The 22,964-nt window shown below is 33.4% G+C and overlaps 2 protein-coding genes and 1 long non-coding RNA gene across 3 annotated transcripts; 2 read left to right on the top strand and 1 right to left on the bottom strand.

Annotated features, from left to right (window-relative positions):
• Positions 1 to 98: 98 nt before the first annotated feature.
• On the top strand, positions 99 to 745 carry LOC107911433 (putative defensin-like protein 263). The gene is made up of 2 exons (XM_016839256.2): positions 99 to 230; positions 408 to 745. The coding sequence occupies exons 1-2, from the start codon at positions 179 to 181 to the stop codon at positions 641 to 643; spliced, it is 288 nt and encodes a 95-aa protein (XP_016694745.1). The 5' UTR covers positions 99 to 178; the 3' UTR covers positions 644 to 745.
• A 10,043-nt stretch (positions 746 to 10,788) lies between these two features.
• Positions 10,789 to 11,757, bottom strand: LOC107912973 (uncharacterized). Its single transcript, XR_001688376.2, has 2 exons — positions 11,380 to 11,757; positions 10,789 to 11,138 (listed from the first exon to the last, which is right to left on the bottom strand). It is a non-coding gene; the product is annotated as an uncharacterized lncRNA (long non-coding RNA).
• A 1,271-nt stretch (positions 11,758 to 13,028) lies between these two features.
• On the top strand, positions 13,029 to 15,046 carry LOC107912974 (protein RGF1 INDUCIBLE TRANSCRIPTION FACTOR 1). The gene is made up of 4 exons (XM_016841370.2): positions 13,029 to 13,360; positions 13,469 to 13,648; positions 13,731 to 13,964; positions 14,466 to 15,046. The coding sequence occupies exons 1-4, from the start codon at positions 13,355 to 13,357 to the stop codon at positions 14,715 to 14,717; spliced, it is 672 nt and encodes a 223-aa protein (XP_016696859.1). The 5' UTR covers positions 13,029 to 13,354; the 3' UTR covers positions 14,718 to 15,046.
• The last annotated feature ends 7,918 nt before the right edge of the window (positions 15,047 to 22,964 follow it).

The following is a 22,964-nucleotide window of genomic DNA, read 5'->3' as shown; positions in this document are numbered from 1 at the left end:
TTCACTATTTATGGTTTTAATATTAGGTTAGTAAAACTTTACATGTAGAGAAATTTGCTATAAAATCCTCATTACCTACCATTCTTTGTCCATCATTAGCTCAGCTTCATCCACAATACATACAAAAAATAGATAATTGGTTCTTAATTTCATCTTTCATTCCATTAATTTTCAAACTATGGCTTCTTTTGGCATTATTTCTCTTCTCATTGCCTGGCTTCTAGCCTCTTGTTAGTATACACATTCTTTCTCCATTTTGATATTTTATCATCATATATCATAAGAGAAAAAAATTGCAAATACCATAATTCAAACCCAGAAAATCTTGAGTTCATATACATATGTGGGTTTAACAAATTAGTTAAATGAAATATTTACTTGATGTAAAATTTGTTGTTAATTTGTAGATGTATCAAACTTGGAAGCAGCAGAATGTTCTCGTGACATAGACTATAGATTCAAGTGCAAATATGGTCGCATTTGTGATGACACAAACACCAGAAAATGCTTTTGTTGGCCACCTAAGGTGCTCATGGAGGATGCTCGATGCATTAACGACGATGATTGCATTAAGATTTGCGCCCCAGGTTGCAAAATCCATGTCTGCCAACATGGCCTTTGTTTATGCCAATGTAGTGCCTAAACACATACTTCTTTTATCACTCAAATTTTTGCATTTCAAAAATAGTGGCCCTGATTTTGTTCCAAAAAATTGGTTAATAAATGAGTGGACTAGAAATGAGTTAAGGAAACTTAATTTTTCCTTTATTATATATATATTTTCTAATCTTGCATATATAAAAAATCATATAATTTTCATTTTTTTTGCCACACTCAATCCAAATCAATCATAAATTATAATTACAACATAAATAATAATCACATCCATCAGAATTTTGCCACCTCCCACAATGTGGCCTAAATATGGTACCCCGCATTAAGCAAGTGAACATTTTTCTTTTTTGACATAAAGCTCATTTTCTCATAAGGTCTGGAACACTTCCCTCAAATGTTCTATATAATCTCCAAGCGACTTACTGTACACCACAATTTTGTCAAGATAAGCAAACATAAAACGATCTAGAAAAGGTTGAAGTACCTTATTCATTAGGGTGTAGAATGTGGCTGGAGCATTCGTAAATTCGAAGGGTATCACAAGGAACTCATATGAGCCATAACGAGTCACACACATGGTCTTTGGCTCATCCCTTTTGGCTATTCTGACTTGATGGCACCTCAACCGCAAATCTGACTTGCTAAATCATATCGCATTACCAAGTTGATCAAACATATCTATAATGAGTGGAATTGGGTACTTATTCTTCATAGTGATTTTATTCGATGCCCAATAATCTATGCACATCCTTAACGACCCATCGTGTTTCTTCTGAAACAATGTTGGTACACCGAATGAAGATTTAGATGGTTTAATAAATCTAACATCTAAAATCTTCTTCAACTGTTTCTACAACTCTTCTGGCGAGGACATATGATATGGGGCCCTACCCAGCGGTTCCATGTTGGGCATTAACTCAATCATGTGATCCACCTCCCTTTTTTGTGGTAACTTCTTACGCAACTCAGCAGGCATCACATCACGAAATGATTGCATTAACTGTCCCACTTCCTTTAGAATCTCACCAATAGTTTTCACGACTTCATCGACCTTTAAGGTGGCTAGGTAGGAGACTTCATCTCTACGTACCATTTTAGCAAATTAGATTTCTAATAGTGTCTTGGCTTTCACACCCTTTTCTTTTCATTGGCACCACACATCGATGGTTTGAATCCAAGATCAACATATAGTCGACAATAGGGACAACACATGCTTTAATTCGGTCAAGAAAACTTAATCCAACCACAAAGTCAAAGTCATCAAGTGGTATTACTTTATAGTCTCATTACCATTCCAAATGCAAAGTTGGATTTCCACTCCTTTTGTCACACCTTCTATTTCAATGCTTTTTGAATTAATTATCTTGATCCAACTCGACTCCTTCTCAACCTTAAGCCTGAGATCTCGAGCAGTCTCTTTGGACATGGACAAATTTGACGCACTTGTATCAACAAGCACATTCAATCTTCTGCCAACTACAGAGATGTCTACAAATATCAATCCTCTACCCAATTTTTCTTCGACAACCCTAATTTTAAACTGAGATTTTTGGTCACTTTCTTTGTCCCACCATCCCCCTCGATGGCAAAAAGTGAAGAGATTTTTGTACAGACCCTTACCCTATTCGAGCCTTGACAAAGGAAGCAACTTATCGACCCTTTCTTCTCTCATGACTTGTCTCGCTTAGCATTTTAGGCCTTACCATTCTTTTTCTCCTTGTCTTTGTCTCCCCCACCATTTTCCTTGGATTTGGGCTTGGACAGCTTATGATTATTAGAGTTTTTACTACTAAACTCATAGAATGCCTTGACCTTAACCATGGCTACAGTAAGTTCTGCAATACCTTGTCGATGTAACTCTTGCTTCGTCCAAGGCTTCAACTCGTCCTTAAACCAATAGAATGCTTTTTTTTCACTCAAGTCAAAGATTTGATCTACCAAATCGCTGAATTCTCAAATATACTCCTGAATAATGCCTTACTGCATATGTTGTCACAACTTTTCCCAAGCCTCCTTCTCGGCATATTGTGGGTAAAACTACTTCTTCAACTTTTTTTGGAACTCCTCCTAAGTCCCAATAGTCATCCCACCACGCTTCTTATCTGTAGACCTATGATGCCACCACAAGAAAGCAACATCAGTAAAATAAATTGAAGCATTTTTTACCTTAGTGGCATCATCCCCGATGCCTATCGCTCGAAAATATTGCTCTATCCTCCAAAGAAAGTTGTCCACATCCTTTGCGGACCTTGTCCCCTTAAACTCTTTTGGTTTAGAAACATCCATATTCCGTTGCTTTGGTTCTAAAGCCAACATCCCACTTCCCAAGGTAACCTTGTAGATAGTGAGCCCCCCCTTAAGTTCTGCAATCTCTTCCTTTAAGGCCATCACCATTGCCTCGAGAGCATCATCCATTGTCGTCAACTTGTTTGTAGTGGAATCAAGAGAATCCAATACAAATTTCTTGAGCTAATCCCTCATTTGAGTCCAACTCATCGGTGCATCCCTCAACCATCTCAAGCGTCTCCCTCATGTCCCCCATGGACTCCTTGAGATTGAGTACCCAATTTTCTAAAGTCAATAGCAAATCCTCGATAGGCTTGCTTTCCTAGCCTTTCCATGGGTCTCCATTGGCTTAATCTAATTGACAACTTCTTTCGACATCTTGAAAGATGCCTTCACGACCTTGTCTAGGGCTAGGGATTTCTGACCACATTATCTATAGGTTCCTCTTATATCTTCCTTCTACAAGCTCAGGTTATGGAAGAAGGAGAAGAATGAACCAAAAAGGTATCAGCAACAACTGGGTTTATTGCAGGATAGCTCATGATGTTTATATCAATCTACTATGTACCTCTACATTTAGCATTGGGTAAACCTCATACAATAACTGTCCTAGCTCTACCGTATCTTTTGTTTCATTTCTTCTAGAACAATCACAAAGATTTTTTTTATCATAAACGTCCTACCAGAAATTCAATATGTAATCTTAGCATTCAATGTGTATTCCTGAATAATCTCATTATTTAATTATTCAACCATTTCATTTTACTAAGTTCAATATATCTTTCGTCTCTCAATCCGTGTGACCTTGGGTGATTCTTTTGCTTCAAATACGCTTAAATCAGCCTAACTCTTAAAATTTAGAATTCTCTTAGAACTCCTTAAGGTACCAACGCAAAGCAGAAATAACTCAAAAGAGAAAAAGAACTCGAAAGAAGAGAAAAGACAAAAAAAAGTAAAAGCATAAGAGTTTGAGTGAATGCTTTCAAAGAATTATATTACTCAAGAAGGAAGTGATTACAAATGAGAGGGAGATGTCTTTATTTATAGTTGAACTCTCCTAGATTCAACGATACAAATTAAAGTATCAATGGCCGAGATTAAAAGCAATCTACAAATTAAATCTCTAAGATTTACATAATCAAATCTTCTAAGATTACAAATCTTCTAAAATTGCATATCTTCTAAGATTACTTCTCATACTTGTCATGCTATGTAGATGGGCCTTCAATCTTTTCAAGCAACTGGCTAGTCCTGTTGGGCTAAGTGACCTCTCATGAACATGATGGATCATTCAAGTTTGTCTTGGTTGCAGGCTCCCTTGCGCAACCCGTGACACTAGACATACTGTTTCTTTTACAGTAATATTTTAGGACTTCAAGGATGTCTTTTTACTAAGACATTTTTCTTTTAACCTCTCCCTATAGTGAGCAAGACATTTACTACAAATTTTTTAATAACTCTTTACTCATGACTTTCTCAGCGGGGTCCTTTAAGCTATGGCAATCACCAATAGTGTGACTTATATCATTTACTTTTAATAAAAAAACAAGGATTCAATATCTCAAAATTAAATAGATTAATTTTTAAATTTTAAAAAAATATAAAAACCTTTGACATATTAAAAAGAAATTAGTTTGAATAGAATTGTGGCATAATTAGTAACACCAATGCTGTTTTTGTTTCGATAGAATTTATGTTGTTAACAACAATGTTTATAAAATGTCATTAATGGCACAATTCCTATGTTATAAAACAATAGTAGCTAAAATGAAAATTTAGCCACACTATATAATGAAGTTCAAAATAAATTAATTACGCAATTAATTAAAAATGAAAACATTTCTAACTTGTTAAACAATTTTAATTTGCATAATAATAATAATAATAATAAGAGAAAATCGCGTAAAAGCCTCCAATAGAAAACTAGATAAACATTTATATATTCATCTTTATTAACAAAAAGAATAATTATAGTTATGCGTTCGGAAAATTGATAATTTTATTTTTTGTTCTTCAGAAAATTGATAAATTTTGGGTACATAATTGGTAAATATTTCATAATATTTAATTTTCTAGACCGTTTCCCATTAAAGGACATGCATTACGCACAAATGCGACAATCCCCTTCTACGCATTTTGTATTTTTTCATAACAAATTTTATTGAATGTACCTAAAGTTAATATTAACAAGGGATAATCCCAAGTTTTATCCCAGGACTTCAACAAATTTATCAATGTGATACCTATACTTTTAATTTGTTCATTATAATATCTGAACTTTTAATTCCGTCTATAATTATGGTATTTCCTTACATTATTACATAGAGCAATTATAGGGTGCCACATCTCATAATTTTGTTAAAAATATTTATTTCAAGCAATCAAAAGGACTTTAAATTAAATAACCCAAAGTAAACTTTTTTTCTTCTTTTCTTGTTTATCTCTTTTTCTTTTTTCCCTACCCTAGTAGCAGCTGCTGCTGCCGCCGCCAGGATCAGTCACAACCTCATTTAGGATACAAACCAACATCATCATCTTCTTCTCCATTGGACCTAAACTCAGATAATACCCTAAGCAAAGTCAAAAGCCAGAAAACCAAAGCAAAGTCAAAAACCCAAAGAAATAAAAACCAAGACAAAATCACAGCCCCTTTGAAACATCAGTGCCCAAAACTGATCGATTTTCTAAGGTAGAAAACTACTCTTTTAGCTTGATTTCAGTTTGACTTGCATGAGAGTTTTGAGATCTTAAAAATTTTCGACTAAATCTTTCGAAATATAAAATAAAAATTTAAGAGAAAGCATTGAAAATTTTAAAGAATGGAGAAAAAGGTTGAAGATATGCCCCTGCTTTTTTTCTTTTTTTTCACTCAATTGGTATTTAAACTGTTAAAATACATTAAAAATATCATTTGACCATTAATTTTAACCGTTGACATTAAAGTTAACGTTAACTGCTTTTAATTTTTTAATTAAAATCATCACGTGTCATAATTACAACGTGATATATAGTAAAAAATAATAAAAAATATAAAATTATTAAATTTTAATAAAAATATAAATTGATATTTAACTTTTATTAAAATTTATAAAAAAATCGTAAAAAAATTATAAAATTTTATAAAGTCGTAAGAAAATTATAAAATGTAAAGAAATATAAAATTTGTAAAAAAAATTTCTAAAAATTATCGTAATAAAAGAAGCATTTTATAATTTTTCTATAACTTTTATTGAATTTTATTTTTTATCATTTTTCGTTACATGTCACACTGTGTTGCAATATGTGATGGCTTTAACTGAAAAAATCGAGGGTCGCTAAATTTACGGTCAACGGTTAACGTTAATGGTTAAAAAGCCTTTTTGATGCATTTTATATATATTTTTATAATTTTTATAAAATTTTACAATTCTTTTACAATTTTTTATAATTTCTTTTATGATTTTTATGATTATTTCTAATTTTTAATATATTTTATTAAATTTTAATAATTTTTATTGATTTTTATTTTTTATATTTTTTGCCCCATGTCACATTGTGATTGTGACATGGGATGGCTTTAACTAAAAAAATTAAGGGCAATTAACTTTAATAATCAACTGTTAAAGTTAATGGTCAAATGGCATTTTTAATGCATTTTGACTGTTCAAGTACCTAATTGAGTGCAAAAAAAAAAAAGAAAAGAAAAGAAGAAGAAGCAATGGCTTAATTGCTTTTTTTGAAAAAGTTTGAGGACCGTTTTGATGCATTTTGAAAGTTCAAGTACCTAATTGAGTGAAAAAGGAAGTAGAGTCTTAATTATTTTTCTTTGAAAAAGTTTGAGAGCCTTTTTGATGCATTTTGAAAGTTCAAGTACTCAATTGAAAAAAAAATTAACGACTTAATTGCGTTTTTTTAAAAAGTTTGGGGACTTTTTACATCCTCAAACCTTGATTTTTTTTTCTTTTTTAAAGTAAATGAGAAAGGGATGAGGAGGAGCCTTTGATGATATTGTTGTTCTTCATTGAGCATTTAAGGCATGGCCATGGAACTTGGAGCCTTGAAGAATTCATTATATAGGTAGAAATCTGGTAAAAAATGGCGCCGGACGATGGTGAAGGTGGTGAAGCTAGTGGCCAGATTGGGCTGTTAGGAGAGAAAGTTCGGTTGAGGGAAAAAAATGAAAAGATTAAAAGAAATAGAAGAAAACAGAAAACAGGGGAAAACGCAAAAAAAATAATTTAATGTGGGGAAGAAATTTTTTTAGGGCTTATTGCTGAAAGGTCCTTGAACTTATAGCCAATGAGTCAATCACGTGCCGCATGGCACCTCCAGATTGGTCAATGTATCATGTCATTAACTATTTTAACAGTGTTAGGGTCTAGTACCAAAAGATTGGACAGAATAAAATTATTTGTATTGGATAAATTGAAAGTACAAGTACCAGGTTGATAATTTTATTGAAGTGTATAAGTAAAACCTATCATTGTCCCTAAATACAATTGTCAAGTAATTGTGGTATTACATTTTTTATAGGTTAAAAATATATTGTTAGTTCCTGTATTTTTATAGAAATTGAGATTTAGTCTCTATATTTTAAAAGTTAAAAATTCAATCCTCCTACATTTTCGATCTCAAAATCTTAGTCCAATTATTATTATCGTTGGTAGTTTATGTTAAAATTTATCAACTTAACATATTTATTTTATGTTAATCATATTATACTCTGCATGAGGGTAGCCTAACCAATTGCAAAATTAACAAATTTTGACGAAAAACACTTATAATGGAATAGAGTTATAATTGAATAGAGCTGTAATGGAATAGAGCTGTAATAAGTAATTCAACTGTTTGGTTGAATGGAATGGAATAGAACTGTAATAGTATTCTTATGTTTGGTTGAATGGAATGATGATGTAATAGCATAAGGAAAAAAACTAAAATGACCAGAATACCCTTAGCAGAATTTTTGTTAAGGTAGATGATTATTGTCATTGTTATTAAATTTTAATAAGATTATTATTGAAAATAATTTTAATAAAAATAATAAATAGTTTAACCATATTTTAACATAATTATTATTAAATATAATTTAATAAAAATATATAATTTAATAACATTCATTATATAATTATTATATGAATTAAAATCAAAATATATAATACTATAAAAAAATATATAATCTACTTTATTATTTTTAAACTGCAATACATATTTAGGCTGCATTTGTTTGCCAATACAATATTTTCCGGAAAATAATTTTTGGAAAATGATTTACTTTTTGTAGAAATGATTTACTTTTCTGGTGTTTGGATGAATCTATGTAAAATATTTTCCTTTATTTGGTAGATTTCTTGAAAATATTTTACAAAAGCTGTTTTAAATTAAACAAATATATATATTTAAGAATTTATTATCTTTTCGTTGTTTATTTGAGTTTATTATATATATTAATAAATTTATATTTTAAATTATTTTTACATATATTGTAATGTTTTATTTATGGGTAAACTACAAAAATAGTCACTTTTGTTTGCCTCGGGTTATATATTAGTCACTTATATTTGGAATGTTACATTTTAGTCATTTATGTTATTATTATCTCCCTAATGGTAATCCTACGTGACAGTCCAACTAGATTTTAAGTGCCAACTAGATCTTAAGTATATCGTTAATACATACTTCATCCGGATAAATTATATAGGTTTCTGTTAATACCGGATAAATTATAGAGTTTTCTGTTAATACATACTTCATCCGGATAAATTATTTTCAAAGTTTCAAAGTTTGTTGCAACTGAAATTCGATCTTATTTTCAAAGAATTTCATGTTTATTTATATAAATACAATTATCCAAATAAATGTTTATTTGAATACTCACATCTTTTAACAATAGATATAATTATTCAAATAAGTTTAAGAGGCACAACTTTTATCATTTTATAGAAACCTTTATTTTACTAAATATTGAAATCAAACTCAAATACTTAATTAAGACAAAATAAAACTTAAATATCGAAATGAATATTAAAACCAAACTCCAATACTAAATTGGATATTAAAATTAAAAGCAAATATTATATAATAGATTAATTCTTTTATATATATATATAAAGCTACTACTTCATATAAAATATTCATATTATTTATTTCTTTTAAGGTGCAAATTGTAATTTGTTTTATATATAATATTCATAATATTCATATATAATATTCTATTTCTTTTTTTAAAATATAATTTAAGGATAAATGAAAAAAGTTTTGTCTCATTAAACTTATAAATAGCTAAGGAATTTATTTTGTTCAATTACGATGATCTAATTTTCTTATTTATGTATTACAGCTTATGCAAAATGTGAGTGAAAAAATTGTAATTTATAGAAAATTAATCTTAAAAAGGTAATTGAATCTTTGGTTGAAATGATTAAGTTCATATATTAAAATTTTATTACTTTGGGTCTAAATCCCTTCAAATGCAATTTTTAAAAATTTACATAATTTAAGGTATTATAATAATGTTTCTGATTTTACTAAAAAAAAGGGTTTGTGATAATTGCTCAACTGAATTGAGACTCGGTTAATAGATTACACTAACTCAATCAGTCTGTAACACCAAAAAAAAAATCGATATATTATAAAAGTAGTGTTAAATTAAATAGTATATAATTGATTTCCGGTAAAACGAGCAACCCCGTTGGCAATGAACATACACATGAATTCTAAGCTTGCTATGTCACGCTATGAAAATGATAACAAAGATGATAACTTGAGATTGAAAGTTTCAGAAATGGAGAAGTTATAACATATCAAATCGAGAAATTTATTGTTCAAAGTTGGATGCATACAGTGCAGACTATGTTATGAACTTGCTTAGGGTTTAAGCTCTCTTTTCTATAAAAAAAAAAAGAATGAGTTCGATGCATATTGTGGTTTTTTTTAGTACAACTGAGATTCACAAAGATCATTTTACTAATCTAAACTGTAACCATTTTAATAAACAAAAAAAAAACAGCAACTTGTCTGACCTTTTTTAACAATTGTTGAACTGATTATAATTCCATAACTTCAAAAAAAAAAACAAATTATAACTCCATTAAAATTAAGACTCAAAGTTAATAACTTGCAGAATCCAATCCACAATATTAGCAGGTTTTCTGCATGGACAAAACCCAATTTCTATATTTAGTTAACTTGTTGAAAAAATATTAGAGAGAGAGCAAATCTGCAGAAACCCCATTTTTTTGTCGATTTCTTAGCCAACAAAAATGTTTTCTTCTTGCATGGAAATTCAGACATCGAATCATCAAACATATATCCACTGCAAATTTTGTCATTGCAAGATAGCTTAAACACAAAAGAATCCTCAGATATGTCATTGCAAGATAGCTTAAACACAAAATTTACTCTCAAAAATACCAAGTGAACTTCTGGACTTGAACAAATAATTAACCATAAGACAAGCCCATTCAAAATAAAAAACACCATGATTATTTGAATCGAACCAATCAATCGGACCAATTAAATTAGAAACTAACCAAAGTACGAATCCAAAGAAAATCATCTGACCAATTAATTCGAAAATTGATATAAACCAATTAAATCAGGCAATTGAACTAGTTGAATTATAATTTTTTAATGAATTTTTAATGATTTATTTAGTTAAATTAAACAAATTGGTCAAATCAAACTAGCGAACCAAAAGCTTGACCACCGGTCCAGTTTTAGAAAACACTTTTGCTCTGAAAGTTCTGAAAACCCCAGAAAATGTCCCAATACAACATCTAAAACACAATCCATTGCTCATAATTAATGATAGAAAAACAGGATCAAGGCATGCAAGAAATGAAGACCAGTTTTATCTGTTAATATAGCTTAGTTGACATCAAAATGGGATGGTCTGCATATGCAATATGAGTCCAGATAAATATTCTGGACAAATATCAATCTTGATATATAGGATCTTACATTAAACAATGTCAAGAAACAAAATTAGTATGTGGTCTAATGCTCTCTTAGCAAACTTTAGAACCCCATATACAGGATCTGGAAACCTTAAAAATTATGAAAATTGCAAAGATTTTAGTGTTTTTTTTGCCATGTCATGAGTACCGTCCAAAACAGAGTGCAGTTGCGTGTGTTTGCATAGCATGGGCAGAAAGCAGAGAGTGCAATGGGACCTTTTTCCAATAACCAAAGATTCCTATCACTAAAATCACCACCAACAATTTGCCTCATTAAACACACTAACAAACTATCAATTCCTGTAGAAGAAACATCAACCATTTCTTTAACCCAAATTAATTGTTCCTTTGCCGAATCAACAAGCTTTCTATACAATTTATTAACAATTCCAACAAGTAATCTTAAAAACATCTTATACCTATCAATGACAATAGTATGTAAGTGCTTAATAGGGTTCGATTAAAACAATATTCTTGGGGATCTGGGATAGTTAACGAAAATGGGGGTCTTAATTTCGATTGAAGAAGGTCAAAGTCTTACCTTGTCAGCGAACTGCTTCACTCGATTCAGCATCGATTTAACATCTGGGTGTTGGATCGATAGCCCTTTCCTCTCACACCGAAGTCAGATTTTCTCGAGAAAACTAAGAGGAAATTGAAACTGTTGAGCTTGAGGATGAATTTGTGGAGGCTAAGAGGACTGTTGGAAGGAAATGGGAATCAGAGGTGAATAAAAAAAAGAAGAAAATGCTCAGATGAAAAAGAAATGAGAAGGGTAAAGATGAAAACTTTTAATGCTGAATTGGTATTCGGTGGGGGGAGGCAGGAATTGTAAACAGTGATTTTTCTTGAATAAGGCTGTAATGCATAGGGCTGTAATAGCCAATTCAGCCAACCAAACAATGTAATAAGGTTGGGCCCACTGAATAAGGCTGTAATGGTTTAGCATTACAGTCAACCAAACATGCTGTAAAATGATTTTAATGATTGGACAAAAATTCTTAAATTAAAGAAAAAATGAAAAGGACTTAATTTTTAACTTGTTAAGTACATAGTCTAAATTTCAAAATTTGTCAAAGTACATGGATTAACAGCATATTAACTTCTTTTATATTGTATTGAAATTATCAAATCTAACTTATCATAAAAAAAAGAAGAAGATAAATCTCAAAATTATACATGAAATTTGATTCAATGTGTAATTTGATACATGGACTTTAATTTAGCTCAATTATACGCATGAAACTTCGATTGTGGTTAAAATGTATATTTAAAACTTTAATTTTGATTCAATCATACACAATTGAAGAAATAAATAAATCAATTTATTTTTATATGGGATAAATATAATCATTTCCATATGCAATATATAAACATAAAATAATGGTATTTCAATAACTGTGTTAAAAATTTTTGAGAATTGAATCAAATCAAAATTTCATGTATAAAAATGCACAAAATCAAAGTTTATATATAAAATTACATATTAGACTGAAATTCATGTATAATTTTAAAATTTATCCCTAAAAATTATCAAATTTAATTATATACTGGATTTCAATTTTTTTAAAAATAAAATACATGGATTAATGTTTTATACTCTTACCGAATAAAATTTCATAATAATAAATGAGAAATCATCTAAATTTTTTTAAAATGTATTTCAAATAAAATTTAAAATAAATTCACTAGCCATTATTTTATTTTGAGTTAATTGCACCAGATATCTTTGTATTATATCCTTTATTCTAAATTTATCTTCAAACTTTAAAACATTCTAAATACATATTTAAATTATCGAAGTTATATCAATAATATCTTTCCATTACTAAAACCATAAATTTAAACATTAATTTGAAAAGAAAAGTTTAAAAAAAAATGTTGTAAAAATGGATATTCTAAAGATATTAATTTTGAAATTTTTCGAAGCTTTTACAAAAGATTTATCATACACTCTTTCTTTTTTCAATTTTACTTTATTTTTGTGAGGTAACATTTTACTTATTTTTTAGAACATTTGACATGTTATTGATGATTTTAATAATTAAAGGACTTGATTGATAAACCATCTATAGCTTGGAGGTAGGATTAACTGGGTTAGAAACCTTTATTTTATTTTAGAATTATCAAATTAACCCGTGACTATTTTATGTTTTTCTTATAAAGGGGCTTGACCCGCCCAAGTGCAATACACCAATTTTGTAGTCACTTACAAAGAGACGCAAGGAAGAACCAAAGTATTGCGTAAGCTCATAAAAAGAGACCTTTAATATTTTTTTTTATCCCCTTCACACATATCCAACGGTCAAAAACCCACTTTAACCTACCATCTTTTAATCCAAACCGTTACACTATTAAGCCTTCTACACATTTTTTATGTGCCTTTCTCGGTCCACCCTTTACCTTTTAATTAATCCTGGATTGTTTTATTGATGTTTCTTATGTTTCATTTTCACCTTCTTTCAAAACCCCTTTTCTCTCTTCTTCTTCTTCTTCGCATTTAATCGTCTTTGTTAATGATGGTAATGAGAACTTAACTTTGATTCTTATTTTACAAAAAAAAAAAAAAATTGCCCATTTCATTTCTTTTTGGATTCATTGATGGTTTACACTGCAAAATGAAATTACAGGGAGAAATGATGGTACCGCCATGGCTTGAATCACTGTTATCGACTGCATTCTTCACCATCTGCTCCAGACACCGAGACACACCGCGAAACGAATGTAATATGTATTGCCTTGATTGCATGGACGACGCCTTTTGCTTTTATTGCCGGTCCTCAAGGCACAAAGATCATCTTGTAATTCAGGTATTGCAACAGATAATATATAATCTTGGTCATTTCAGATGTATATAATCTTTGTGGTCTTGAGATGATGAGATGAATGCAGATCAGACGGTCATCATATCATGATGTTGTAAGAGTTGCGGAAATTCAAAAGGTATTGGATATAAGTGGAGTGCAAACATATGTGATCAACAGTGCTAGAGTTCTTTTCCTAAATGAGAGACCCCAACCAAAGATTAGTAGTAGCAGCAGCAGCAGCAAAGGGGTTTCTTATTTGTGTGAAATTTGTAGCAGGAGCCTTTTGGATCCCTTTCGTTTCTGTTCTTTGGGTTGCAAGGTTAGTTCAAGTTTGAATCTCAAACCTGTTGACTTTATTAACCCATGAACCAATTGGGGTTGAATCCGAATAATTTTTCTTTCATTTTTTTCCCCTTAAATCTTTCTCACATTTTTGCCATATGCATTTGGGATTATGGTAAACTTGCTAGATATCATATTTTAAGGCAACCGGAGTTATTTTTTCTCTCATTTTCCCCTCAAATGTTGGTCACGTTTTTGCCATGTGCATATGGGATTAGGATAAACCAATATCATTCCATTTTTATGATATCGATTCATGATTGATAGAGTCAAAACATCAAGTAAGAAATCCAACACCTAACTAATAAACACATCTATTTTCACCAATTTTCCTCCAGACTATAGTCATATAAGGGCATGGTTAAACCATCTAAAATAAATCCTTAAATTTGAATTTTGCCATTTTTGAAAAGAAAAAAAAAAGAAGAAATCGGTTATAGGTAAAAGGTGAATAGATTATGGGTTTAAAATAATACAGCTTGTAGGAATAAGGAAAAAGGGGGACACGAGCTTTGTGGTTGGAAGCAACACGAAGAATGAGGAAGAAGCAATGAAACAAAGAAGAGAAGGAATTACGGCCACAAGATTGGCATCAAAACAACAAGGAGATGATGAAGAATTGCGTGAAAGAAGCCCACAAGAAATGTATACATCTTCGGCATCCACGCCTCCTCATTTTAATTCCAGGAGAAGAAAAGGCATCCCTCATAGGGCTCCTTTCGCTTCCTAGTCAAACCTCTACTTACCCTTTAATACAGGGCAACTCTTAGCTTCTATTACCTAATTATTTATTATATTTACTTACCCTTCTTATCACGTCACTTGTGTAGATTCAATTCCTACATATATGTGTATTTATTTAATAATCATTTTATTTTATACCTTATAAATTTCTATTTATTGGTATAAATTTTAAATTTTAGTGCTATATCACGTTCAAGTTCAAAATCAATTCCCACTATGCATAATTACTATGTTGAGTTTTTTTCTCCAAAAATACTCTGGGTTTAAATGCATCGTACATAAGTCTTATTCGAATGTATTTCATATATTAGTTTGGTTATGCTTGTATTGTATTTGTAATAATTATAAAATCTCCTCTCTCTTTTTAATGGTATATCAATTTAGTTACTAAAACTATAATAGAATGCATCTTTATAATAATTAAAATTTTAATGTAAGAACTACATTTATAAAATAAATTGCATAAAAAAAATCAACGGGACTTTGGTTGAAATGATAAAATTAAGGTTTAGAGGATGTTAGTGTATTTGATTCAAGTCCTAATCATGTGTAGATTTCTTTTAGATTTAAATTATTTTTATAAATTTTATATAAAAATCTAAAAAAGATAAAAATTAAAAAAACAATTACCCTATCTATTTGATAAATTAATTTTGCTTAACGTTCATTGTAACAATAGTTAGAGCAAAAGCAGGCAGCAAAAAAAAAAAGAACAAGAAAAAATCAACACAACCGATCTCTGTTAATGCAATTCAAACACAAGGGTCCTACGTTTGCGGAGCTTCGCCCAATGAATGATTTATTCAACAATTGTCCAAATCACCTATTGGCTTAAGCTCAATATACCCTTATATAAAGAAGTAATTGCAGCTTCAATACCGGCCCCAGATGTCACAAATCACTCACCTAAATACCTCACAATACAATCAATAAACCTCTTCAAATAATACCTAAAAGAGTGTCACAAAATAATCACTAGAAAACACATCAAAGCTGTCGACAAAGACATTGCAAAAACTGCTTTTCATGTGTGGCACAAAACAACCTATTTATAGGCCTCTTCGAGTGGTCAATCAACAGTGTTTTGATAAATTTTCAACTCCAATATAAAAGTTAAAATTATCCCATTAGTTATCCTGAGTATTTATCACATAAAAGTCTTCATAAATCAGTCCTTCAATTGCTCCAAAAATCTCTTGAGTAAATTTGATATTTATCTCTAAAAAATAGCATTTTAATAATAATACTTTCATTTTTATCCAATCACCTCAACCAATTCGATTGGGAGTCTTAGTACCCTAAGTCGACCAATACTTCTAACTTTTTCAACTATGCCACATTCAAGTGGACTAAACTAAACACAAACGAAGCCTATTCAAGTCGATGGCCTAAGTAGAAAAATAATCTCGTTATAATACGACATAGAATGAACAACAACTTTCCCAACAAAAATATCATTATAGAAATATTTACTACTTTTAAAAAGAATTATTTTTAAATTTTTTACTAATTAAATTGGTGTGCAATTAGCTTTGGCTTAATAAGATTAAACTGCTAAAAAAATTAAGAGTCTTAGCATTTAGGGGATACTTGAGGCTCAACAATTTCGTGCCAATGCTTGAGATATCCTAGGTGTAAATGTGTTAACATATGAATGGTTATTTTATTTTGGTCAATAAAATCTTAAAAGTATTTTTTTAAAGTTAGTATATATTTTTCTTTTTTTATTGAAGGTAGTTAATATATATTCTCCTAATTCATTAAAACTCATGCAATTGTGTGTGAAATATTGTGTCGAAACCATTTTTATTTTGAAAACATGGGGATCGACTTTTAAAAACGAAAGTTTAGAGTCGCCACTAATCTTTTTTGGCTTAGGTGTGATTGGATCACCTAACAAATCATTTTATTAAAGCATGGATTTTAGCCTACGTAAAATCAAGAAACAGGTTCAGGATTTTGCGATCATATCGTCAACGTAAACCTCAATCTCCTTGTGCATCATGTCGTGAAACAAGGTTACCATAGCTCTTTGATACGTTGTTCCCTCATTTTTTAACCCAAATGGCATCACTTTATAGCAAAATGTTCCCTACAAGGTTATGAACGTGGTTTTTTCCATGTCTGCAGGATGCATCTTTATTTGATTGTATCTCGAGAAACCATCCATGAAAGAGAACAATGAGTAACCTATTGTATTATCCACTAGAGTGTCAATATGGGGCAGCGGGAAGTTGTCCTTTGGGCTAGCCTTGTTTAGGTCTCTGTAATCTACACACATCCGCACTTTTCCATCTTTTTTAGGGACGGGGACGACATTGGCTACCCATTCCGAGTAATTCACCACTTGTAAGAACCCAGCATCAAATTGTTTCCTGACCTCTTCTCTTATTTTTACTGCAACATCGAGTCTCATCCTTCGAAGCTTCTGCTGAACGGGCTTGCACTATTCTTTTATGGGGACTCAATGTACCGCAATATCAGAGCTTAAACCAGGCATGTCTTGATATGACCATGCGAAGACATCTTTGAACTTCTGCAGCAGTTTAACGAGGTCTCGCCTTATTTTCTCTGTTATACAAGTTTCGATTTTCACTTATTTCCTTTCTTCCAAGGTCACACTCTCAGTTGTCTCCTTATGGGGTTGAATATGTTTCTTTTCCCGTTCTGCCATCTTTAACAAATCCGAAGGTATCCCACAATCTTCGTCATCTTCAAAATTCTGAGATCCCTTTAAACACATATCTCGCTCAAAAGGAGATCCTGGGTCCGTAACAATGCTGCTCGTGATGTTGATATCTGGAGACATATTATAACACAAAATAAATATCCAAAGAATGAATCGAATGGTGACTTATTTGTATGGCATGATTATGAATGTAATGAGAATATGAAAGAATATTTGCCTAGAATGATACACAAAAATACATTTCTTATTAAATAAAGATGTTTGAACATGAGCCTATTTCACAAAAGATTTTTATTGTTTCTAGGCTTAAAACAATAAGTGAGTTCTGAACATTACTCTGTATTAGACCTAAGAACTGTAAGAATTTCTTCTACAGTCCAATTGTTTAGAACACTATCAGGCTCATAAGGGTGAATGTCGATAAGACTCTTTCCATCACTTCCTCCTCAGATAGGGCGTTGATGTTCAAATTGCCCATCAAATCTTCAGCTGTCTCTTCTCTTGTAATCTTTTATTACAGATGAATAATTCCTCCTGACATGAATGTATTGGATATGTGGGGAAAGGTCATTGACTCCCACTTGACCTTTGTCCCACTCAATCGTGCCCTTCGTCTATCCTGTTTTCTCTCTAACTCTTCATTTCTTTGTCTAGCGTCTAGCATATATCCCAAACCGAAATGATCTTGCTTGCCAGCTAAACCCGACAGTTCAACCTGTCCGTAGAGGTATTTTCCAAGTCCCCTTCCAGGCAATGCCCTTTTTCCTACCATCAGTCGTAAGCTCATCCTCGTAGCTTCGGATATTTTTGGCATTGGGATCTTGCCTCCTTCGATAATGAAAGTCGTATTGACAAATTCAAATGATCGAAAGGAACACTCAATTGCTTCATCATTATTCTCGATGTACGGTGCGTCACTAGTAACAGAGGCGATAATGTCCTCCTCTGCATTTATAGTTATCAGCCGACCCTCCGTTACCAACTTCAGCTTTTGGTGTAATGATGATGGTACCACTCTCGCTGAGTGAATCTAAGGCCTCATCAGTAAACAATTATAAGAGGGCCTGATGACCATCACGAGAAAGTCTACCTTATACGTGTTGGGTTCGATCAGAAGGGGGATCTCAATTCTACCCATTACTTTTCTCTCGGTGCCATCGAACGCTCTCACTATGTTCTAACATGTCTTCATATGAGAACTATTTATAGGTAACCTGTTCAATGTGGGCAGTGGCAAGACATTCAGTGCCGACCCATTGTCAATCAATACCCCCGGTAGTGTATACCCTTTGCACCGGGTGGTGATGTGCAGAGCCTTGGTGGACCTCATGCCACCTAGCGGTATCTCATCATCGCTAAAAGAAATGAAGTTATCAGCATTATATTGCTGACAAGACGGTCTAGCTTGTTCACCGAAATGTCTTCAGCGACATAAGTTTTATTCAACACCTTCATCAACGCATTACGGTGTACCTCCGAATTTTGGAGCAAAGCTAATACCGAGGTACGTGCTGGCTGCTTATACAACTGTTCCACAACACTATACTCACTGTGTTTGAAGAGCTACAGAAATTATTTTGCTTCATCCATGGTTATCGGTTCATTAAGCAGTGGTTTTGTCCTATTTTCCCCATGTTCAAACATCAAATATTTCTCTTTTACAGGCTCGGCTTTTGTATCTGACGTGCTGACCAGCCTCCCCTCTCCTAATGACGTCACATTACAGTTATAATTCCAAGGCATCCTTTTGCTATCCTTGTAAGGAAAAGCCACGGGTTTCTGAATCACCACTCTTGGCGTCACTCTCGCTCCAGCTTCATCGACTTTCGATCGTGAAATAATCACCACTGGGTGATTGACCTCACAGACCCTCTTTATTAGCCCCTCCTCCGAGGCGTACACATTTTTCTCCTCAGCAAACTCAAAAAACTCCAGCTCCTTGTTGTCCATTAGACCCTACACTAGGGCTCTAAATTCATCACATGTTTCAATCTCATGGTCCTCCTCTCCGTGGAACTCACAATAGTTTCCTGCTTCTTGGGATTTACTCCCAAAGTCTTGTATGATTAGACCTCTCTCTACCATCTTCTTCAAAACCTCCCTCATCGGGGTTTTCACTTCCGCCACATCCAACTTAACTCTCTTTCCCATATTTTCGACTACCGCGTTTACCCCATTAACAGTATGATTGGGTAACGGGTTTCCCGCACCAGGTGTATCATCGAACTTCATTACACCCATATTAATGAGCCTTTCGACTACTCTTTTGAAGGAAGTGCAGTTCTCTATCAAGTGTCCCATGATGCCAGCATGATATTCACATTAGACACTTGCATCATACCACTTAGGGTACGGGGATTGCAACGGTTTTAAGTAGAACGAGGATACAACGTGCACATCAAATAGACTTTTGTACAGCTCCCTGTATGTTATTAGAATTGGAGTGAACCGGAGCTTCTCCGTGCTTTGTTTCGTACTGAGCTCTTCTCTTGACAAAGCTTGCTGGCCAGTAACTGTCGTTTTTGGTTAATTAACTGTGATTGGTTTTACATGACCCATGCTCACATTTCCGACCTCATTTTTTCTCTTTTTCGGGGCTAACCTCCTGGCGCTCTCCCCAGCCTCTATCTTTCCGCATCTTATCGCATTCTCTACCATTTCACCGGAAATCACTATGTTTGTGAAATTCTTTGTTGCGCCTTCCAGCATGTGGTTAATAAAAGGTGCATTCAAAGTATTAATGAAAAGCATGGTTGTCTCATTTTCCAAAAGCGGCGGTTGAACTTGCGTAGCGACTTCCCTCCACCTCTGAGCATACTGCCTGAAACTCTCATTTAACTTCTTCTCCATATTCTGTAACGTGATCCGATCAGGTGTTATGTTCGTCACATGGCCATACTGCTTTATGAAGGCCTGTGCTAAGTCCCTCCACGATTTAATTTGGGTGCGACTCAACTGATTCTACCATTTGACCGCAGCCCCACGTAGACTATCCTGGAAATAGTGAACTAGCAACTGATCATTATTGACATGACCAGTCATCCTTCGACAAAACATCGTGATGTAGGCCTTAGGGCAGCTAGTTCCGTTGTATTTCTCAAACTTTGGCATTTTGAACTTCGGAGGGAGCACTAGATCTGGAACCAAACTCAACTCTTTAGCATCCATACCATATTGATAATCTGCGCTTTCCAGCGCATTGAATTTCTCTTCCAGCCATTTGTATTGGACTTCCAGTTGCTCTGGGAGTTCTCATTTTGCCTTCCCCACCTCTTCCATTTCATCAATGTTGGGGACCGAAGGATTTACCCGATCGTCCTCGGGTTTAGAACACGAGCCTATCGAAAAATTTATCGGTGCCAAAATACCAGCCTGATACTGAGGTTTGATATTGACAGACACTCTTTGTGGTAGTACTGGAGTATTCACTGGGGTGAAACCTAGAGGGTAAGTAAGGATCTCGCTATCGCCATCTGGGTTGACCATAGGGCTCTTCCCTTTCCCTTGCCTTCCGAGCAACAACTGAGTTAGCTGATTCATCATGTCCTTCTGCGATTCTTGCATCTGATCTTTCATATCCTACTGGCCCTTGGCCAGTTGCTCTTGTATCTATGCTTGCAGCCGCTCCTACATTTCTTTCTGCATTTGTTCCAGTTTTTCCAGCTTTTAATCCATAATTTTGGTCTTTTTCCAAGTGTAGTATTGATGTTCCAGGGTAACTATAATACAATTACTTTTAATTAGGGTTCCTTTGTGAAGTTTAATGTACATGATACGATGTAATGCAAATGCATGAGATGTATGCAAGACTAAAGAGACGTCGATTCTGATTCAATTTCAATTAGAAAACTTTATTAGAAAACAAAAATCTTTACATAAAACAGATCATATATACGACTTGACCTTAATGCTTAAAGTTTTAATTCTCTTAAGGAGACAAGCCAGCTCAAGACCCCAGTCTGACTCTAACTCATACTTCACACTTAACACATCAGCTTGAACCGCTAAGGTCTGTAAATGATCAGCCACTTCTCGAATCTGAGCCACAGCTTCACCCATTATATGATCTCTATCCCTGACTTGGTCTTGCAATCGACAAAACTGTTCCTTCAACTGCTCATTATTCATCTCAAGAAATTCATTTCGAAGTTCACAGTTCTGTAATGTAGACTCAAGTTCTTCTACCCTTCCTTTCAAATCCTCGATCCTACTCAGGCTTGCCCCTAGCTCAATGTCAAAGTTACGACCACGACTCTGATGCAACGCCCTTTCTAACTCTGCTACCTGAGCTGCTAATCTCTACTACTCATCTTGGCCTTCAACCAGACTCTTCTTCAAGGTATTTTCACGTGTTCGAGCATCATGGTACCTCTTCTCCCACTAATCAGCTCTAGCCTTTCTTTCTTGAACTTCTTGTCGCCATTGCTCCGACGTCTTCCCTAATTTCACTGTTCTCATCAACATGTGTAGCTTTTGTAATCAGTCTTCAAACTATCCAAGTCCTCTTTGGCCTTCCTCTTTTCTTTTCTTAACTTCTCGGCCTCGAGTTTCTGAACATTGACATCTAACCTTAAATGCATCTTTTCCTCCTCCAATTGTTCTATCTTTTTCCCTAACTCTAAATTCCTTTTTTCGAAGTCCTGTTTTATGATTTCTAACTCGGAGGGTATTACTTGTAGGTATTCTTGCATCGGTTGAGTGCTTTCTTGCCTTGGCCTGGGGATATTATCAACTCTTCTATCCCGCCAACTGTCATATTCGGGGGGTCACCATTGGTCCTACAACAACTCTTTTCACTCGACGAATCTGGCTCCAAGCACTAGAAATCTCTTTAAACTTTTTCTTGTAATTAACTCCCTTATACGTGAATTCAGATTGAGCTAGCCCATACGTTACCGGTATGAATTGTCTCGATTTGTATTACCTTAGTATGAGCAAAGGAGCATATCCCACGGCTCCCCAAATTCCAGGTAGAGGTACCCAATCAAAACTCCTACACCGATAGAGGATATCATCGGGAACCAACCAAGGAACTCTCCACTCTACATCTTCCTCTTAGAGACTTCGAAAGAGTGCGATCCAATTTTTTTCTGATATGTCATCCCTCTTGGACGTACCCGCTATCTCCCTTAACAGGGAGTAATCCTCGAAAAAACTCGATAAGAAACTTTATTCACCTTCCAGAAATGACTATGGAACCAAGCTAACAATAACTGCGCGCACCCTACAAATCTGCCTTCCCCAGCTCTCCTGCATGCATTTAAAGATCTAAACGTCTTTGCCAAGATTGCCGTAACAGGTGTGACTCCTTTGTCAAGTCGGTCGAAGAGATCCAAGACCGCTTCATCTACATACCCTAATGCCCTAGGGAAAATTATTAAACCATAGATGCTCAAAGCAAAAACGTCAACTCTCTTCTTCGTATCAGGGTGCGCTAGGATCAACTCCCTCAAACTTCTCTATGGGATGCACTTATACTCCCTCTTTTGCTTGACCCTTACCGCAATCCACTGCTCACTCATTCCAGTAACATTCGTCAATTTC

Source organism: Gossypium hirsutum, chromosome A07 (genome assembly GCF_007990345.1).
Source record: "Gossypium hirsutum isolate 1008001.06 chromosome A07, Gossypium_hirsutum_v2.1, whole genome shotgun sequence".
NCBI lineage: Eukaryota > Viridiplantae > Streptophyta > Magnoliopsida > Malvales > Malvaceae > Gossypium > Gossypium hirsutum.
The sequence above is the reverse complement of the archived record's forward strand: the minus strand, read 5'-3'. Positions and strand labels throughout refer to the sequence as shown.